Source organism: Fusarium subglutinans, assembly GCF_013396075.1.
Source record: "Fusarium subglutinans strain NRRL 66333 chromosome Unknown NRRL66333_c0000165, whole genome shotgun sequence".
Classification (NCBI taxonomy): domain Eukaryota; kingdom Fungi; phylum Ascomycota; class Sordariomycetes; order Hypocreales; family Nectriaceae; genus Fusarium; species Fusarium subglutinans.
Genome location: NW_023502228.1, coordinates 56,878 through 75,083, shown reverse-complemented (window position 1 = coordinate 75,083; position 18,206 = coordinate 56,878). Strand labels below are relative to the sequence as shown.

The 18,206-nt window shown below is 49.0% G+C and overlaps 7 protein-coding genes across 7 annotated transcripts; 3 read left to right on the top strand and 4 right to left on the bottom strand.

The window, feature by feature from the left end:
• Positions 1-26: 26 nt before the first annotated feature.
• FSUBG_10003 (K P-type ATPase (mediates high-affinity potassium or sodium uptake)) lies at positions 27-962 on the top strand (the record flags this gene model as incomplete). The annotated part of the gene is made up of 1 exon (XM_036674538.1): positions 27-962. The coding sequence occupies one exon, from the start codon at positions 27-29 to the stop codon at positions 960-962; it is 936 nt and encodes a 311-aa protein (XP_036534518.1).
• Positions 963-2,233: 1,271 nt separating this feature from the next.
• Positions 2,234-3,400, top strand: FSUBG_10002 (anthranilate n-hydroxycinnamoyl benzoyltransferase; the record flags this gene model as incomplete). Its single annotated transcript, XM_036674537.1, has 3 exons — positions 2,234-2,253; positions 2,311-2,635; positions 2,690-3,400. The coding sequence occupies 3 exons, from the start codon at positions 2,234-2,236 to the stop codon at positions 3,398-3,400; spliced, it is 1,056 nt and encodes a 351-aa protein (XP_036534517.1).
• A 230-nt stretch (positions 3,401-3,630) lies between these two features.
• FSUBG_10001 (gibberellin cluster-C13-oxidase) lies at positions 3,631-5,403 on the bottom strand (the record flags this gene model as incomplete). Its single annotated transcript, XM_036674536.1, has 5 exons — positions 3,631-3,979; positions 4,033-4,054; positions 4,187-4,384; positions 4,442-5,153; positions 5,200-5,403. 5 exons carry the CDS (start codon positions 5,401-5,403, stop codon positions 3,631-3,633), a joined length of 1,485 nt encoding a protein of 494 aa, XP_036534516.1.
• A 650-nt stretch (positions 5,404-6,053) lies between these two features.
• FSUBG_10000 (ent-kaur-16-ene synthase) lies at positions 6,054-9,109 on the bottom strand (the record flags this gene model as incomplete). The annotated part of the gene is made up of 5 exons (XM_036674535.1): positions 6,054-7,661; positions 7,707-7,990; positions 8,044-8,143; positions 8,214-9,054; positions 9,105-9,109. The coding sequence occupies 5 exons, from the start codon at positions 9,107-9,109 to the stop codon at positions 6,054-6,056; spliced, it is 2,838 nt and encodes a 945-aa protein (XP_036534515.1).
• An 816-nt stretch (positions 9,110-9,925) lies between these two features.
• Positions 9,926-11,382, top strand: FSUBG_9999 (geranylgeranyl diphosphate synthase; the record flags this gene model as incomplete). Its single annotated transcript, XM_036688570.1, has 5 exons — positions 9,926-10,207; positions 10,259-10,413; positions 10,461-10,726; positions 10,780-10,937; positions 11,062-11,382. The coding sequence occupies 5 exons, from the start codon at positions 9,926-9,928 to the stop codon at positions 11,380-11,382; spliced, it is 1,182 nt and encodes a 393-aa protein (XP_036534514.1).
• A 1,026-nt stretch (positions 11,383-12,408) lies between these two features.
• On the bottom strand, positions 12,409-14,316 carry FSUBG_9998 (putative cytochrome P450 monooxygenase (lovA); the record flags this gene model as incomplete). The annotated part of the gene is made up of 6 exons (XM_036688569.1): positions 12,409-12,791; positions 12,846-12,896; positions 12,949-13,650; positions 13,743-13,863; positions 13,911-14,081; positions 14,134-14,316. The coding sequence occupies 6 exons, from the start codon at positions 14,314-14,316 to the stop codon at positions 12,409-12,411; spliced, it is 1,611 nt and encodes a 536-aa protein (XP_036534513.1).
• A 1,479-nt stretch (positions 14,317-15,795) lies between these two features.
• On the bottom strand, positions 15,796-17,541 carry FSUBG_9997 (cytochrome P450 monooxygenase monooxygenase; the record flags this gene model as incomplete). Its single annotated transcript, XM_036688568.1, has 4 exons — positions 15,796-16,217; positions 16,273-16,878; positions 16,934-17,105; positions 17,158-17,541. 4 exons carry the CDS (start codon positions 17,539-17,541, stop codon positions 15,796-15,798), a joined length of 1,584 nt encoding a protein of 527 aa, XP_036534512.1.
• Positions 17,542-18,206: the final 665 nt, after the last annotated feature.

Sequence of the window (18,206 nt, the reverse complement as noted above, 5' to 3'; positions counted from 1 at the left end):
ATCCTAACGGCATATCGGTTGGAAAGATGGCAGGCCCGGGATTCATGGATCTCCCTCCGGAGATTCAGATCAAAATTATCCAGTTGGCGATCCCTCCAATGATCCTACCAGAACACCTCACCACGAGCGGAAGGATGGTGAGCACCAACGAGCACGAAACAATCCGCGCTATCATGGCGACATGCCACGAATTCCGAAACATCCTTCTCAAGACTCGAGCCCTTACCGGTCGTAGCTCCACCACCGGTCAAAGGTTTACCTTTGACGTTGAACGCGACGCGCTTTTGGTTAGAGGCGCGAACATTCCGGCCCTTCTCGAAGATGATGATGTTCCGAACCTTCATGCCGTTCGCCGGCTCATAAGCCTTCGCCAATGCTCAATCGGGTGGGATTTATTCCCTTTGATGCAGAGAACACTTCTGCTTCGGAGGATGCCATGGGCCATCAATGCCACAGACGAAGATCGGATTTATACTTCTTTTGAGGAGGGACTGCCGTTTCGAACCAGCTTTCCCGTCGCTCAAAAGCTATGCTCTCTCCGGGAGATGGACCTTGTGATTAAGCATGCTCCAGGCTGGCACATCTCCTCTCTCCAACAATTTGGCCCCCAGCCAGAACATCGACGTATTGAGCCAGTATTGGGAGACCTCAAACATCCTGTTCACCACTCAGGACTCCGTTGGACTAATCCTCGATTGGAGGGTTTTCACTCCATTGAGATCCCCATGATTGGCCTCCATGGGTATAGTATGACTCGCCGGGACCGACGCAACCGGCGGAGCCAGGAGTATTCCCAAGGTGGTCAATGGGCTGGTTTCCGTGTTTACCTGGAGACTGAAGAAGTTGAATTCCGACCACTCACTTGGGATGAAGTCGAACCGATTGTTCACCGGCAGAAGCAGCCGGAAACTGGACGAAAGCTCCCGGACCACCAGGACCCGGAGTTTGTGTCGCGAGTCTAGATTATTCGGGACCGGACGAAGGAGCTTCCTGGTGGTCCTTACGGATGGATGAAGGTCAAAGACTACGACGCGTTGACGGATGAGTTTTGGGTCAAACAACTCGCAACGACCTGGAAGATGGTTCGCACGACGCTGAATCACACTAGGACTGAACCACACCATTGTTCTATCGGTCCGCATTGATTGACCAATATGTCTCTGGATACGGCTATAAGTCTTACATCATTTCGATTGTCGGAATTACAGAAAAGGCATAGCGTGGCATGGGCTGCGTAGATGAGAACCGTGAGAGTCGGTGGAAAAGGGCGGGCATTAATACAACCTGTAAACAGCCATGAACTTTTGCCTTACAGAAGTTTTTGGACTCGGATTACCCTTTGAGGTGACTCACAGGATATGGCGCGAGTAGGAACCATGCTGGACATGAGAAGATTAGTCCGAAGCGCTACTTGTATGGAATCAACGAACAAGGAGACTTGCGATCGGAACAAGACGCGGGCAGAGAAGAAAGATAGATTAATATCAGACGATAGTATCGACAGTAATGCCTAACCTTGTGTCAACTACTGTAGAAATATTGCTATTGATACACGTCAGATCTTGGCTTGTAGATTGAGTCGTTGTTGAATACTTAAAGCCTTTAAGCATAGTTGAAGATATGTCACTGCCTAGTAACTCTTATTCTCTGGTAATATTCGGTATCAGAGACGTATCACAACACGCAGCCTCTCAATGATGTAGTGCACAACAGGTAACCACTTCATATCAGGGTGTAGAGCAAGGAGGTGAAGACGCTAGATACAGCTCGACTGCCGCCATTGTTCTCTCAATAAGAGATTTATAATATAGTAAATCTATATAGCTTCCCACTCTGAACTCTGTCGCCTATGTGCTGCCAAAAGAAATGCCAGGGCATACTTACATCGTTCGCACACGTACGAACACCAGTTTCTATAACACCGACAGACCAAGGTGGGTCAAGGCGATCACAGAGAAGTTCAGAACCACACTGGAAAAGAACGCCAACCTGAGCTAGAGGGTCAAGGTTAAACAAAGGTTACAGGAATTAAATCACTAGCAGCCGTGTGCAATAGAAGGATAAGTGTCATCACGCCAAGAGTGATATTAAAGAAGTGCCGTCTGTACATGTACAAGTCTTACAAGCCACCCTATATCACTGGCATTCACTATCGGGAATAAACCTTGGCTGATTATTACCGGACATCAACGCTTACATAACCACTTTCAGTCCATTTGCCATTGGTGTATCTATGTTTCTCCGTACAGACCGGTCAATCTGACAGCACGAATGCATCTTCGACCTTGGAATCTCATACAGCACACATAGCCACATTCCCTATCGACTTGAAGAAGAGGGAGAGGGAATACCGGCTTTTGAAGTACATGTCCGTCTTATAGATGCCGGACTGCTTCTTGGCATCTATGGTCATCACTCTATTTTCGACGCCGGACGTCTGGACATTGTCATCAGTTGCTTTGCTGAACTTACCAAAGACCCCAAAAAGACGTTGGAAATTACAGTTCCAGCGCGTTTGAGTGACAAAGCCTTTATAGCTGTCCCGGTGCCGCTAGCTCCGGACTTGAAAGAGCTACTTTCTCGTTGTCCTGAGTATCGACTTCTTTCGTCCCCTCTCGGCCCAACTCAGTTTCGAGTTCCGAGAACAGACAAACCGCCAAACAATACGGGCTGTATTTTTGTAATCTAGGATCAGACTATTCGTGCTCTCAAAGACGAACTCGCGTACCCGGGACTCACAGACTCCAAACACCTGCCTTCAGCATTTACATGCCTTGCCGCTATTACGTGGGCTCATGTCACCAATTCCCGTATAGCCAATGGATCACCCAAGGCGTCGCTTGCTGAAGATGCACGGCTTATGATATCTGTCGATTGGCGCCGACGCGTAACCGGCAATACCATTGGTTCTATCTCTGGCAACTCCATAGCTCTTCCCATCGCCTCAATCAACAAGTCAACTATATTAGCAGCATGTAACGAGGATCAAAGAATTGCGTACTCCGCCGTAGCAGCTATAGCACGAGCTATCGATGAGGCTATTCTCAGTGTCAACGACGACTTCGTAGCTGCTCGCACTGCTCTGTTCCACTGGGTTCCAGACCCGCGGCTGATAGGCCTTGACTTTGATCTGAGCGATCCGCTGGACTTTTACCTGGAAACCTGGCGAGAATTTGGAACTCGGACTCGCTGGGACTTTCCGGGACTCGACAACCAGGATTGCGTGAGGGGCCTCGCTCCAGATGCTTTGCGCAGAGCACAGGCTGCCTTTGGTACTGGCGCGGGACTGGTGTTGCCAGAAACTGATGTTACTAAATTCGAGGTCCTGATTACGCTGGATGTTGAAGCAATGGAGCACTTGTGTAATAGCCCCAGCTGGCAACGCTGGGCTGAGGCATAACCGCTTTAGATAATGGCCGAGCTTATACTTGTTCATTATCATTACAACTCTGTGCAATTGATGTTATGAATATACAGCCCATTCAACGTCCCCATTTGGCAATTTTGGTCACTATCTAATTTACAGACAAACATCTGTGCCTTTCCTCTGCTGAATTGTTCTGGGCCGCTGCTTGGTCTCGACCAATATTCTCGCTCAAAAGAAAGGCAGATTTCGTAGTTTAGCTGTATTTATCTCCTTCTTATCTTGAGACAAGCTTTGGTATCCAGTCGAGTCTCTGTCCCAACACGCATCAACTCAGGCCCTGGCTTTCCATCCTCAAGTATAAAATCGTACTTTGCCAATAGTTCCACGAGTATCATCTTGATCTCACATATGGCAAAGAACCTTCCAGGGCATGCGTGCTTTCCATGGTTGAAGACCAGATAGTCGGGACCCGTAGTGGCTGCCTGGTGTTGCGACTCTTGTCCTTTGATAGATCGGAGATTCGAGTACCGGAACCCGTCAAATGTGAGAGGTGACGGGTTCGTGAAGTCAGAGCTAAAGTCTGGCGAGAATGTTGGCGTCTCTTCGGACATGCTATTAAATAGTCAGTGATGTAGCTAATGACAAGAGGAAGGGCAGCAAAGTACTGGATTGCGTGGGCGGGAAATGCTATAGAGGTCCCTTTCAGTAGCTTGATGCCATTTGATAGGGTCATTGACTTCATGACGCGTCTACTTGGAGTGACTCGAGTATTCGGTTAGTACTTCGTGTATTAACTCATATGCGGGTTCTTTGACATACCAAATGACGAAGGGCACCAGCGCTGGACTTCTCTAATGAAGCTATCCAGTTTATGGAGCCTAGAAAGAGCCTCCTTGTTCATGCATATGGCAGTTGCACCAACCTCGGGTCCAAAGACGTCGTACATCTCGGCTCTCAATGGCTCAATGTATTCTGGCCGTTTGGCAAGCTCCCATACAACCTTGGTGAGGGCCATGGCTATCAAAGGGACAAGATCAGAAAGAGAGCACTAACATCATGGTTCCTATGACTTACTAGTAGTGTGGATCGCAGCGAATGAGACCAGCATTTGATCTAGCCCGACTTGTTCTGGGGTTCTAAGCTCCTCGGGCAAGTGCCGAAGAAGCCATGAAATAAACGTCCCTCGCCCTTTGGCCTGATCTGTATCTGTTTGGTGTTGAATTCCATCTACTTGTAAAACTTGCGAGATCAAAGGAGCCATTATCTCCGCTGCGAAGCGAAGGTGTCTTCGCACTGAACGCACGCTGGGTAGGAATGGGCCAATAATTGGTCTCAGCACGGGACTCCAGGTATGCAGCTGATCGCGTATTGAAACACATTGAACGGTGTAGCCTATGGAAGCTTGTAGCCAGCCTTGATCGCAACACAAGGGCAGACCGACAAATGCTCTGCCACTCAAAAGCGCCACGGTCCTGAGCATCATCTCGTACAATGGTACAGATGACCAATTGCCTGTTTTTGGCCAGAACTTGGAGGCGTATGCCAACTCATCCTGGAAGTCCAGTATAATGCTGGGCATATTACGGGTCAAATCCTGACGAATAGTGGCGGGAATCTCAGGTCGGATGGTGGTGATGTGAGTGTACTTGCCCTGGAACTTGTCTTCATGCTCTGCTATGATGGAAATACCTTCATTTGGCATGTTGTGTATCTCATGAAAGACAGACATTGGTAGGATGAGCAGTGGTGGGTGTGATCCAGCCAGGACAAAGGGCGAATCGTGGTACTGCGTAATTTAGAGTCGAAAGCGAGACCGAAAGCGAGACACTTACCTTTTTCATTCCCTGAATGAGATTGTCTTCCACCGACTGAGCGTGGGGATCGCCTATTACGGGATATGAGATAACTCGTTCTTTGGATAACTGCTTGTATATCCACCACGTGAGTGCCAGCAGCCCAGTAGTGCTCCAAAGCACGGCGAACCCTACAATAAAACGCAAAGCGCGTAAGCCAGCGAGCTGAAGAGGCTCAATCATCTTGATAGAGGTATTCGTCATAGTGCAATAAAAAGTCCGGATAGCATAGATGAAGCGCTAATCGCCGAATAGTGAGGAAGGGACAGTCTTTTCCCCTATCAGAAAGGTATAGCATAAGCGAAAAGGTACTCTCAGATCCCGTGTACTCGCTATCTTTACACTTCACCAGTCCATGTTACGAGTAGACAGAAGTTGCAGGGGTCACTACACCCATTTAGCCGCTGTGACGGCACGGAGATAGACTTCTAACCCCGGACAAAACGCAGAGGGTAGGGGTGCATGTAGTGGCTTCGAGACCAAAGGATATCAGAACATGCAGCATGATTAGTTTCTACGGATTGTCCTCGGCGCTTCGGAATGTCACCATAACTCATGCATGAGCTGACACGGCTCGAACACGGTATCCTACGCTATGTACGCAGACGGAGACGGAACTTTGATGGGTACAATGGCCCAAGGAGCTCAGGAAAGGAAGTGCCACGAAGAATGTTGGACTTCTTAGCGAGAGAGCCGACTACGTATTCGAAGGTCGAAGTAAGTCACATATTCAAGGCCTCGATAGGTTTCAAATCTGGTGAGCGTTGACTAAACCAAAACTTCGTCGCATCAAGTAAACTTCATAGCAAAACTACCCGCTCGATCCTCTTGACTCACTTCATGCTGCTTGAAAGGTCCTTGATCACATAAAGCTGATCATACAAATCCGTAACATCACAGAATAGCTTCATAATCTTAAGCTTTCTCCCCTCCGCAGAACCAGCACAATCTCCTACATCATCCCAAGACTGCTTCTCCAGAGCTTCCAAAGCACGGTCAAGACAACCCTGCTCATACCTAGCTATCTCCGAAAGCCTCTTCTTTCTGTCTTCAAGACTCTGTGACGTTCCTTTGCACACCCCAAACTCAGGGAAGTGCATAGAGTTGACATTCCGCTCTGCATCGTCGCGAGCTTTAGAGCCAAAGTCGTTGTAAATACGACACATGTTTGTAGCGTGGCGCATGATAGAGGAGATAAGATACTTCTGAGTGACGGAGGGAAATGCGTCTCTGCCTTGGAGCAGACTCGCTGACACTAGGCAGTTTGAGAAGGCGAATGAGTATGCACAAGCGACGTGGCTGCCTCCTGTGCTGTTCACCCACTGGAAGTATGACTGCTCTGAGGAAGAGAAAACGTCGCTAGAGGCCTGTTGTGAGAAGCGACTGTTGTCCTCTACCTGTGTGGCATGGGCGTGCATGAATGTTTTGAGCTCCTGGCGAAGAGTGTCTTGATCGAAAGAGCTTGATCTCAGAACATCTTTATGGTTGAGGACGCTGTTGATGAAACGAGTGAGAGTATCCTCAACTTGAATAATGCTTGTTGGCTTGTGCTGATGACCATTTCCATTGCGCGCGGTCCCATTGGTCCCGGCAGAGTTCACGCTGGTGTTGTCTATGATCTTGTCGATCGTCTGATGAAGAAGAGAGATATTACCGAAGGCCGGCCCAGCGACAGCTTCCATGTACTCATCGGTCTGATAGCCCAGAAGAGACAGGTACATCATGTCATAGAGCCACCTGTTAGATGCAAAGGTGCGACTTCTGTTGTTGCATCCGATCCAAGTGAAAGGAATAATGCTTAGATATTTGTCGTCATCGACCTTCATCTTGTCCCTCGGGTAGATTTCAACGCGCTGGGTTCGTAAAAGGGGCACGAAGAACGAAGACTCAATGATCGACGCTCTGACTTCCCACTCATCCAGCGACGAAAACAAAGCAGTCTTACGTACAAGCCGCATGTATCGCTCCAAATCAGATGAAGGTACTGCTGAGGTGAGGCTATGACCGACAGTAGCGGCGGGTACCTCCAAGCTTGCTGACTTCAGGGCTGCTAGCTTGTACGCTTCAGCAACGAATCCAACTTCGTATGCCGTCTTTGACGTCCAAGTAAGGTCCTGAGAACGAAAATTGCTCGTCTTGAGCCACGAAACGCCGCGGTCGATGCAATTTTGTATAATATGCTCCATATGAGTGAAGAAGCAGATCTGGCGTGCCTGTGCAAGAGCCAGAATGGCGTAGCATGTTTGCTCACGGTATCCTTTCCAAGATCCATCATCGTCTTGATTGAGGACGATACGTATGACAGCCTGGAAGACTGACAGGCCAATCTTGCACCCGAGGTCATCGTCAAGAACACCAGAAAGGTTGCCGTCATCGATGAGATGAAGTACCTCCGTGAAAGCTTCCACCAGAAGCATAGTAGGATAAAGGTAACTCAAATTCTAGAACTGTTAGTGTGCTTCTACTTGGTGAGAGGTAGAGCTTACCCATTTGTCTTTGACGTGATGGTCGCTGTCCCACCACCATTGGCAGATAAACAAGGTGGTCTTCAAGATTTGGGGATAATATTTGGATAAGTTGGGCTGCTTCAGGAGACTTAGCAACACGTGGAGGTTGGAAGTCAAGCTGGGATCGCGTTCCAACCCAAATGTGGTGAAGTGGCTTTTCCCCTCAAAGACCTTGATCATGATATCTGGGCTAGCATGTTGATCGACGAGCCTCAATGCCAGAAGCGCTTTTGCCGTGTCATCGACATCAGCTGTATGGGGTGCTATACCATAATCAGTCTCCATGGGTCGTGAATAGACACGAAGGTTTTCTTACCAAAGCCAATCACCCCTTTCTCGTCCCTCAACGCATTGACAAGTATAGTTGATAAGCCGCGCAAGCCATCACCATCGATGTGCTTGACAGTGAAGCCACCCTTCAAGAGCGTAGCTATGATCTCCCCCCGAAGTTAGCGGCCAAAGAGTAAACTGGGCCATATTACTCACCCAGCTGCATTCGAAATGCGTCGTTGGAAAGGTCCCCGAGATACCACCATCTCCATGGCCAGCACCATTCCTCATGACATGTCTCAGGTAATCTTCAGCCTCGTCGTCCCACTTGCTTGCACCAATGAGGTAGGCAGCCGTGGAAGAAGGTGAGGCCATCATAGAGCCACGGTAAAGATGGTGGGAGAGACGATCAAAGTCCAGCTTCCCAAGAAAGGCTTCAAGAGAATGAAGTACTGAAGACGGCTTGCCATAAACCTTCTCCGAGTCAAAGTGGCTGAGCTTCTCTTCATGCATCCTGTCTAAGACATCTCTGCAAGGGAACGTGAAGGCTGACTCGCCGAGCTCTTTCTCAAGCATGTCAAGTAAAGCTGGGACGATCAGCTCGACACCAATATGATTGGTCTCCTCAACATCGTTCCAGACAGTTAGCTGTCTCTTCAGAGAAGCAACTCCTTGCTTGACCCTGAGACTCAGCTCGTCTGGGGATACGTCTAGTATCTGCAAAGGCTCTCGTACATGAGAAATGAGTGCAAGCACAGCCGAAGCAGTGCCTAGAATGCCAGCAGTCTGGGTTGACGGAAGACAACCCCAACTGCCATCAGCAGCCTGAGTCTTGAGTAGATAGTGAAAGCACTCGGGAAACAGCCAATGCTTAACATTGTCTGTTGTCTTGGGTATCATGGCCACCCAGGCGGTGTCATACACCTGGCAGCTAGTAGAACAAAGACCGTAATAGCCATGATGGCTCTTGAAGGCGCGGTCCAGTAGCGACTTTGCTGCTGAAACCAAGTCATCTTCAGACTTGAGATCTTTGGGGGTGCCATTCTCGATTTTACCACTTTCATATGTTAGAATAATCCATTCACTAAAGGTGTTTTTTATACATACGGCATCTTGTGTAACTATCTCAGATATACTTCAGCGATGAAAGTGAAGTGTATGTTAGTGAGAGAAGAAAGAACTTATTATGTCTGTTTTGCGAGATAACGTCAACGTGTCTGAGACGACTTTACTCTAATTTGGGTAACGAGAGCCAGCACAAAAATCTGGGCATACCTCTTCTCCCCATAGAAACATTTTGGAATGCGTCAACACCTGTGCCCCATCTACCCACATTGGCATCGCAAACAAGGCTTGAGAATGGGACTCGATTGCGGGCGCTGCGGCATGTCAAATCTGGTTTCTTGCAGCCATGAGATGCATATCTATCACCATACCCTAGGGGTGACGACAAACCTGCGAGGTGTAAGTTTAAGTTCTTCCCTGTTGACGCGGAGAGTGTCTGGGCATATGCACAGCAAAAGTCCCCGGCGACCTAGAGTATTGGTGAGGAAAGAGATAATAAGTTAAGTCCGTTCTAATTAAGGTATCATTTCGCGGTGTGTCTGCAAGTCTGTGTACACGGAGTTAGTGATGGAAAACCCCGGAGCCGTCGATAGAGTGGACATGCCGTAGCTGATGCCCCAAGCATATGCGGGTGAATCCTGATGTGGGAAATTCAGTAAAAGGTTCCGAGACATGGAGACGGGGAATCAGATAGCCGTGGAGGGAAAAAGAACCGACGTGATCTTATCCATTGGGATATCTCTGTCGTTCGTTGGCTTCAATGGACTCGACATATACGCATGAAGCATTTCCCTCTTACATTGTTCCTCACTACTCAATCGTCTTCATCTTACCATACAATTGCAAACACCTCGAATACCATCATGGCTGAGCAACAGATCTCTAACCTTCTTTCAATGTTTGATGCTTTCCACGCAAACCAGAAGTTGGAGATTACAGTGCAGGTTACGGATTCTTTCCAGTACAGAGACACACCTCCAGACTCTTCCTCCTCAGAAGGCAGTTCCTTATCTCGCTATGAGGAGCGACGTGTCTCCCTTCCTGTCTCTCACAAGGCAGCATCCCCTGATATAGTTTCACAACTATGCTTCTCGACAGCTATGAGCTCTGAGCTTAATAGTAGGTGGAAGTCGCAGCGCCTCAAGGTAAGTCCAGGCCGCCCTCATCTCTGCGTTGTTACTTGCTAAGACATCCAGGTCGCTGATTCTCCGTACAATTACATCTTGACCCTTCCCTCCAAAGGTATTCGAGGGCTATTCATTGACTCGTTGAATGTCTGGCTCGATGTCCCAGAGGACAAGACGTCCGTGATCAAAGAGGTGATTGGCATGCTCCACAACTCCTCTCTCATGTTAGCCTCCCAATCTTCCCTTGCTGGAACCCCACCTGACATCTCAGAATCGATGACTTTCAAGACAACTCCCCGCTTCGGCGGGGCAAGCCATCCACACACACCGTCTTCGGTCCAGCCCAAGCAATCAACACAGCAACTTATGTCATCGTCAAAGCGATCGAAAAAATACAGGAGATCGTCAGCCATGATGCTTTGGCAGATATCACTGGCACTATAACCACAATCTTCCAGGGTCAGGCGATGGATCTGTGGTGGACGGCTAATACCATTGTTCCGTCTATCCAAGAGTATCTTTTAATGGTCAACGACAGTAAGATGCTTCTATTCATAATGGTGGACATAGACTAACTTATTTGGTTGCAGAGACTGGTGCCCTGTTCAGGTTATCGCTTGAACTACTGACGTTGAACTCTGAAGCGTCTGTTAGTGACAGCACGCTTGAATCCCTCAGCAGTGTTGTTTCACTGCTCGGGCAGTATTTCCAGATTAGAGATGATTACATGAATCTCATTGACAATAAGGTTCGTTCCCCACGTCTTAACCCTGATCTTCTTCTACGCTATGACAATGGGAAATGAGTTCCACTTGTCAAGACTTTCACTCATTCTCCATAGTGTTCTGGGCCTTTTGCTAAGCATTTGACAGTACACTGATCAGAAAGGATTTTGCGAGGATTTGGACGAGGGTAAATACTCGTTGACTCTGATGCATGCTCTACAGAGTGACACAAGTGGTCTTCTCACTAATATCTTATCGATGAGACGAGTCCAGGGTAAGCTTACAACAGAGCAAAAGATGCTGGTGTTGGAAGTGATGAAAAGCAACGGTAGCCTAGACTGGACGAGTACACTCCTTGGCATGCTGCGCACACGAGTTCTAGCTGAGATTGGAAGCCTCGAAGTTAGCATAAATAGGGACAACCCTGCATTGAGGGCTTTGGTGGAACGCCTGAAGCTAAGAGCTTAGACTGTAGAATTATTCTATGTTGGATCATTACTTTTTCACCAGAACGAAGCAGAATCTAGAAATTGTCTGACAGCGCGTGGACGCTGAATGGGATCATGCACTCGAGCTCTACAAATTATTTCAATGCAAACAATACAAAAGTACGATGGAAGTATTAGCCGAGATGCTGTATACGGACTGATAACAAATTACGTGGGCTATCTAAGAAGTGTCCCCCTACATCAGGGCGAAAACGCTGCGTGCCTCGGCCTCTGTCGGCCACGTCAGACATGTCTCGTAGGCATCAACCCAGGTGATAAGGGGATCCAGTGATGGAGTCAAAGACCACATGTTTGCGGAATACTCACAAGACTGGTCAAACCGGACAAAGGTTCGGGGAAATGGAGGTTGCAAGCCGGCACATCAAGTGCAGGACTTAGCGCCCGCTTCTGGTCAGGGTCTAGATTCTAGAATCGAGCATTGCAGGTTTGGCAGTCCGCTGCAACCCTACGTCTACCACGTTGATCTGCAGTTGTATTCGTAGACGGCAGCGGGTGTGCTAGAGGTGCAGGACGTCCCGTCTCACAAGATTACATATCTTGATGTAACCTGGAGTGTGTGTGCCATTCCCTGTTCAGCGCGTGGCTAAGATAGCGCTTTAGGCCTAATTCCGCGAGCGGGATAGCCTGAGCACGGAATCATCCCGGCGGAATTTGAGTAGAGTTTTCTTGGCCGGAGTAATTATTAGGACGGCATTGTGGATCAAGAAGGCCAATGGTATGCGGGAAATGGAGCCAGGGAACTGTGCAAGGGAAGGACCTGTGGGAGAATGGTTGGGCAGCGCTGCAAGAGTCACGCTTTTGTGACTCGGGAAATGGACGCAATGATGGTCACGTAACGGAGGTGCATGCTTCGCGTGAGGCTACAACAGAGACCGACGATGTAAGCATTGGATCATTGAACTACAAACGGATCTGAGGATCTCAGCAATATGACTTCAATTTAGTAGCTAAAGTAGTACGCAGCAATTTACGTTGGCCTCTTGCTTCAGATTGCTTCCAAATCCAACTCAACCGACTCCCGGCGCTTAATAAGAATATCCGTGACAGGACTGGACTTGGCGATCATTCCCCTTGTATCAGGCTTCGTCTCCGTGTCAGGACACAGCTTCCAATCATACTTGACCAAGATGTGGCAGAGCGCTACTTTGATCTCATTGGCAGCGAAAAAGCGCCCTGGACACGAATGCTGACCGTGGCCGAAGCCCATATGGTTTGAGCCAGTTGATACGAGCTGTGCCCCGTGGTCTTTGCCGGCTTCGGAGCGCATGTCGTAAAAGCGATAGGGATTGTAGACCTCGGGCTTTTCGTAGATCTTGGGATCGTCGAGACGTCTGTTGTCTACGTTGAGGCGGGTCCCCCTTTTGAGGGCTGGTTAATGGAAGGGTTAGTCAGAAAAGCCGGTGGGATGTGGGATTGACTAACTTAGGCCGCTGGAGAGAGTGATGTCTTCGGTCACATAGCGACGCATAGTAACTGCGTCGCGAGTGTCAGTAGTACGATACATATTAGTGAAGGAAGCTCATACCTATACTGCCAGGCTTCATGCGCTGAGATTCTTTGATGGCACTGTCCAGGAGCTTCATCTTGAAAAGGGTTGTTTTCTTCCAACCTTCCTCGCGAAGCAGCTGCACGACTTCCTGCCTCAGGGGCTCGATATACTCAGGATGGCGACCTAGATCAATCATTGTCTGCTGAAGGAGATCATACGTGGTATGAATTGCAAGAAGGGATAGAGTAAGCTGGAAGATTACCGGATCGAACGCGGGCCCTGAGCCTGCAGCTTCTGCCTCCTGTTCCGACCAGTCAATAGCGTCATGAAACACAGGCAGAGGCTGACCGGCTGCGGCCGCGGCTCTTCGAAGCTCACGACGGCGCTCAATCAGGGGCGTGATGATACCAACTGCATCCTTACGCTCCTGTCGAAGCTTTCTGCATTCGGGGAGGAACCAGTGGGCAAGAGGACGGATCGATCGTGGGAACATTCGTAGGTTCGTAGATGCCGTGTAGAAGTTGGTGGTGTATGTCTTGGTGATCTTTAACCACGCTTCGTTACGGCAAAGTTGGTCGCCGAGGTAGATTCTTGACGAGATGCGGGCGATGATGTCTAGAATCGCTGGTTTGAGTCGTATCGCTCGCCATTCTGTGTTTTTTGGTCGGTTAGTGATAGCCCCTGACTGATGTGCTCGGAAAGGGGACTTGCCTGTTGTCTCTCCAAAGTTGAGCGACACTGCGAGGGTCGACTCTCTAGACAATGGTTCTATAACAGCGGCTCCTGGCCGTCAGTGGGTTTCTTCACTCGTTCGCGGTGAAGGGACTTACAGAGATGTTTAGTCAACTGCTTGCGGGCCACCTTCTGAATAAGCTGATCTTCACGACCGACCAGGGCAACAGTCTCAAATCCAGGTATTCCAGCATGATTATCCTGTAGCACGTTATCTCCCTGTTAGCGCTCAAAAATTTGTGCTCTTTTTCCTTTGCGGTACTAACCTGCATTGCTGCCTTGGAGAAGCTCAGTCTCGGATCATTTCGAATCTCATCTGCAAAATCTGGCGGGAGAATGAGGACCTCACCCCAGTCCGTGATCAGGCGAAAAGGCTCATCAGGGAACAAGCTTCTCGCTTTGGCCAGAATTTCTCTGCTAAGTTTGACGAAATTTCTCTGTGGACAATGTCAGTTTCCCTTCGGTTGCCTCGTCAACAGATGGTCTGACCCTGGTTTTACCGGTGCCGAAGAGTGATTCGGGCGGGTTCGCAAGTGGCACCTCCGATCCCTTGCGTAATTCTGGCCAAGAGAAACGGATTACCCATGGGACTAAGGTTAAGATGAATACGGTGATATAGAAGGGCAAAAACTGGCTACCAGCATAGCTGGTGATCATATTGAGAATGCTCATCTTGTTTGTGGTTGAAGAAGACAGAACGTTCAAGACAAGGAGCTAGGTCTGATAATCTGTGAGAGGAGGTTGCGATCTCAGCAGAAGACCTGGGGAAATGGATGGGCATCAAGAAAACCATCACGAGAGAACATGGATGGGGAGACAACAACCGATCAGACGGGGCTACGTATAACGTATCGGCAATATCGCTCGAGACACCATCGTCATTCCTATGTGCTTCCGGAGTATGATTCGGAGTTAAAAATAAGACATGAACTATCCGTTCATCATGCACAGAGTGACGCTCCAAAGATGCAAATAGGCCGCGAGCAGAACCTGATGTGCCACGTAAGAGGCGATGGTGTCCAAGAGAAGTGCCGAAAGCCAGGCTATTGCCGAGTTCGATCAGTAAACATCAAGGGACTTTTGCAGCCAGGTTTCAAAAAGAAGGTCTAGGTCACTACTCCGTAGTCGACCATACATGCTGGTGTTTACCAGCCAGTGCCTGAAGTCTCTAACACGGTCACACAAGCATGGCTGATGGAGCTCGCTAGGAATAAAGATACGGCGACATGTTTGAGGTGGAAACGCCGGGGCTCACGGAACAGCGGGATAATGCCGGTGTTGTCCCCGATAAATTGTACATAATCTAGAATCTTGGCTATTGATATGTCGATTGCATATTTCTAATGGCTGCAGACAAGAAAACATTCACAACTTCGAAAGTAGCTAGACCTGGAAATCTGGACGAGCTGAAACAGGGAGATAAACTAGGTCACAGACGAATCGAAGTTGTCGGAGTCATCCTGTTGACATCATACGATATGCGGGAGAAGTACGATTGGCAGATGCACCAAGTCAAAAGGGAATGATGGCCGAGGTATATGCGAGGTGTGCACCGCATCCTTGAACTTGGTGACCCATAACCCTCCAGTACGCTATGCAAGAAACCCTGCATCTGGAGATATAAGGTTTGGGCTAACAGCAGGGTAAGTAGCGTCGGATGATGCAACATATCCCGCACAAGTCTCCTAGGCTATTAAGCCGCGGTGTGACTATGACGTGATGAACTAATAAGCATGTAGTGAAGCTTAGCAAGATAACTTGAACCAACATAATTGGCCTTCTTTGCCGCGTGCCTATCTAGAGTTCTACCAGGGGTCAATCATGCCCAACCACTGAGGCCTTGACCTTGAGGCGGGGAAGCTAATAGCCTGTTCCGTTTGGCCGGCGATGGATAAGTTGACTCTGGAAGCGCTATGCCGCCGGCCCGTTCCAGAGACCTCGTCATGGAACGATCAGCGAGTCCCGTCCCTTGAGAGAGTTTAACGTAGAAGCGAGATCGTACTCTAGCCAACCAGAAATGGTATCGGTTGCATATCCCATGCCAGATACGAGATTTGCTGTCATAGCCATTAAACCTTAATCATAGTTCCAAAGCATTCATTCATAACTAACGAACTACAATCTAAGCCCCACTCATTCCAAGTTCAGCAATCAGATCACAATCTCCTCCTTTCTCCTGCGAACCGACAACTTTGCAGTTGGGTTGGCATTCATGTTGAGGCCGTACTTCCTCGGCTCCATGCTCGACCCCTCAACTGGCTTGAAGTCATACTTGAGCAAAATGTGAGATAGGGCAATCTTGATCTCCTCGGACGCAAAGAACCGTCCAGGACAGGCATGAAGTCCGTACCCGAAGCCCATGTGATCCGGAGTTGCGCTCACGAGCTGCGCCTTGCTCTCTTTACCCGGCTCACGGCGCATGTTGTAGAAACGGTATCCATCAAACTTCAGGGGATCCTTGTAGTGCTCTGGATCCCAGTGCTGGTGGGCTGATACGAGCGTGAGTTTGTTCTTGGGGAGGATGACGCCATCGGATAACTTGACGTCGTGGGTTGTGAAGCGCCGCATGCTCGCTGATACCGTCCGTCAGTATGTGTTATAGCTGCAAGTTCAGACAAGGATACGTACCAATGGCGATGGGCTTCAGTCGCTGACTCTCCTTCAAGACACTGTCCATGAGCTTGAGGTTGTAAAGCGAGTTCTTGGACCATCCCTGCTTCCCCAAAACAGCAATGACCTCCTCGCGCAAAGGCTCAACAAGCTCCGGATTCTGCGCAATGTCAAACATGACCTGCGTGAAGAAATCCGTAGTACTATGCAAAGCCGCCACAGAGAGCGACAGCTGCGCACAAGCAGGGTCATACCCAACGCGCTTCTCACGCGCAAGATCATCCAGCCACTCAACAGCATCATTGTATGTGACTTTCTCTCCAGTTTCCTCTGCCTCAACTTTCTCTGCACGTCGCCGCTCCAGAAGCGGGTTGATAAGATCTCTCGCTTCTTGAACCAGCGCTCGGGACTGTGTGCAGTGCGGCATGAACCACTGGACTACGGGCCGGAGCCACGATGGCCAGAGACGCAGTTCTTCTACTGCGCGGAAGGCGATGACGGCGTAGGTAGATGTGATCCGCAGCCACTGGGGGTTTCGGCACATTTCCTTACCGAGGAATACTCGGGAGGTGATGCGGGCCATGAGCTTCATGTTTTCGTCTTTGGCAGTAATGTCGTGCCATTCTGCGACATTGATTCAGTCACTGACTCGCTTACGGCGAATAGCAGATCGGCATACCTGTATCATCTGTGTAGACGTCCTTCAATACCAAAGCACACTCTTCAGAGACGGCTCCTGTCACCAGAGTCAATTGATGAGTCAATTGATGTCTCGCAACGAGCTTCATGATGTGACTCTCGTTGGTGCCCTCTCTGAAACCCTCAAAACCCGGAAGGTGAGCATAGAACCACTATTACCAGCTGTCAGCTTTCTTCCATATTGATAAGTCACGAACTCCTCACCTTGAATGCTGCCATGGTAAAGCTGAGCTTCTCATTATTGCGAACCTCATAGGCATACTTTGGCGGTAAGATGTGCAGCTCGCCAACATCGCCCATGATACGGAATGGCTTGTCTGGGCTCATCTCAAGGCCCTTTTCTAGGAGCTGTCTAGCCCCAAAGGTGAAGTCCTTTTTAGCGCGGATGTTGGAGAGTTCACCAAACTTTCTGCCGTTCACCATGATCAACGGCTGAGGTTTAAGCCATTGGATGCAGAGCAGAATGGCGCAGGTTGCCAAGACGAGACATGATGATGCGAGAGTGTTCTCTCTCATTAATGTCAAGACGGTATGAGAGTGGCCCCTGTAGGACTCGTAGAAGTGAGAAGAAGAAGAATTGTTCGTCATTTCGTGTCAACAAGTCCAATTCAAAGTATGTCAAAATGGTGATGAGTGTATGCTCAACAGTAGAGGGCTATTGCTGATATCTGGACAACGAGTGTCAGTTGCATATCAATGACACCAGAAGAAGCTGACCTGGGCCCTATTGTTTTGTAATCATGTTCTACAGAACAGAGCATAACCGCATGCCACATGCCCACGTATCTCAATCAGGAATTCCCCAATCTATCCCTTGTCAAACTCTGCGTCTTGGCGTTATCAAGGGTCAGTGCTACAGGGTTAGACCTTGGGCCGACGGCAGATGCAGCCACCATGACGCTCCTGAGATAACTCCCAAGGGAGTTTCCAATCATATTCTCATGAACGACGGGCGGCTAATGTCTCAGTTCAGTGAAACCTTGAAGGCAAGGGTGTATAAACTCTAAGGAACATTCTTCCGCTCGAGAAGGGGGGTGCAGCATTCTGGGGAACTTTTGGGGGACTGTGGAGAAATACAAGACGTGTGAGAAGTTGGAAAGGCTCAGATGCTCCACGAGGTCTGAAATGCAAATCTTGTTGAATGGGGATATTGATACCGATGCACGTCGGTGAAATGTCGTTGGCAATTGTAATTCATGGCTGCTTACGCGTAGACCTTTCCCATCCAATCATTCCGTACTCAAAGCAGATGA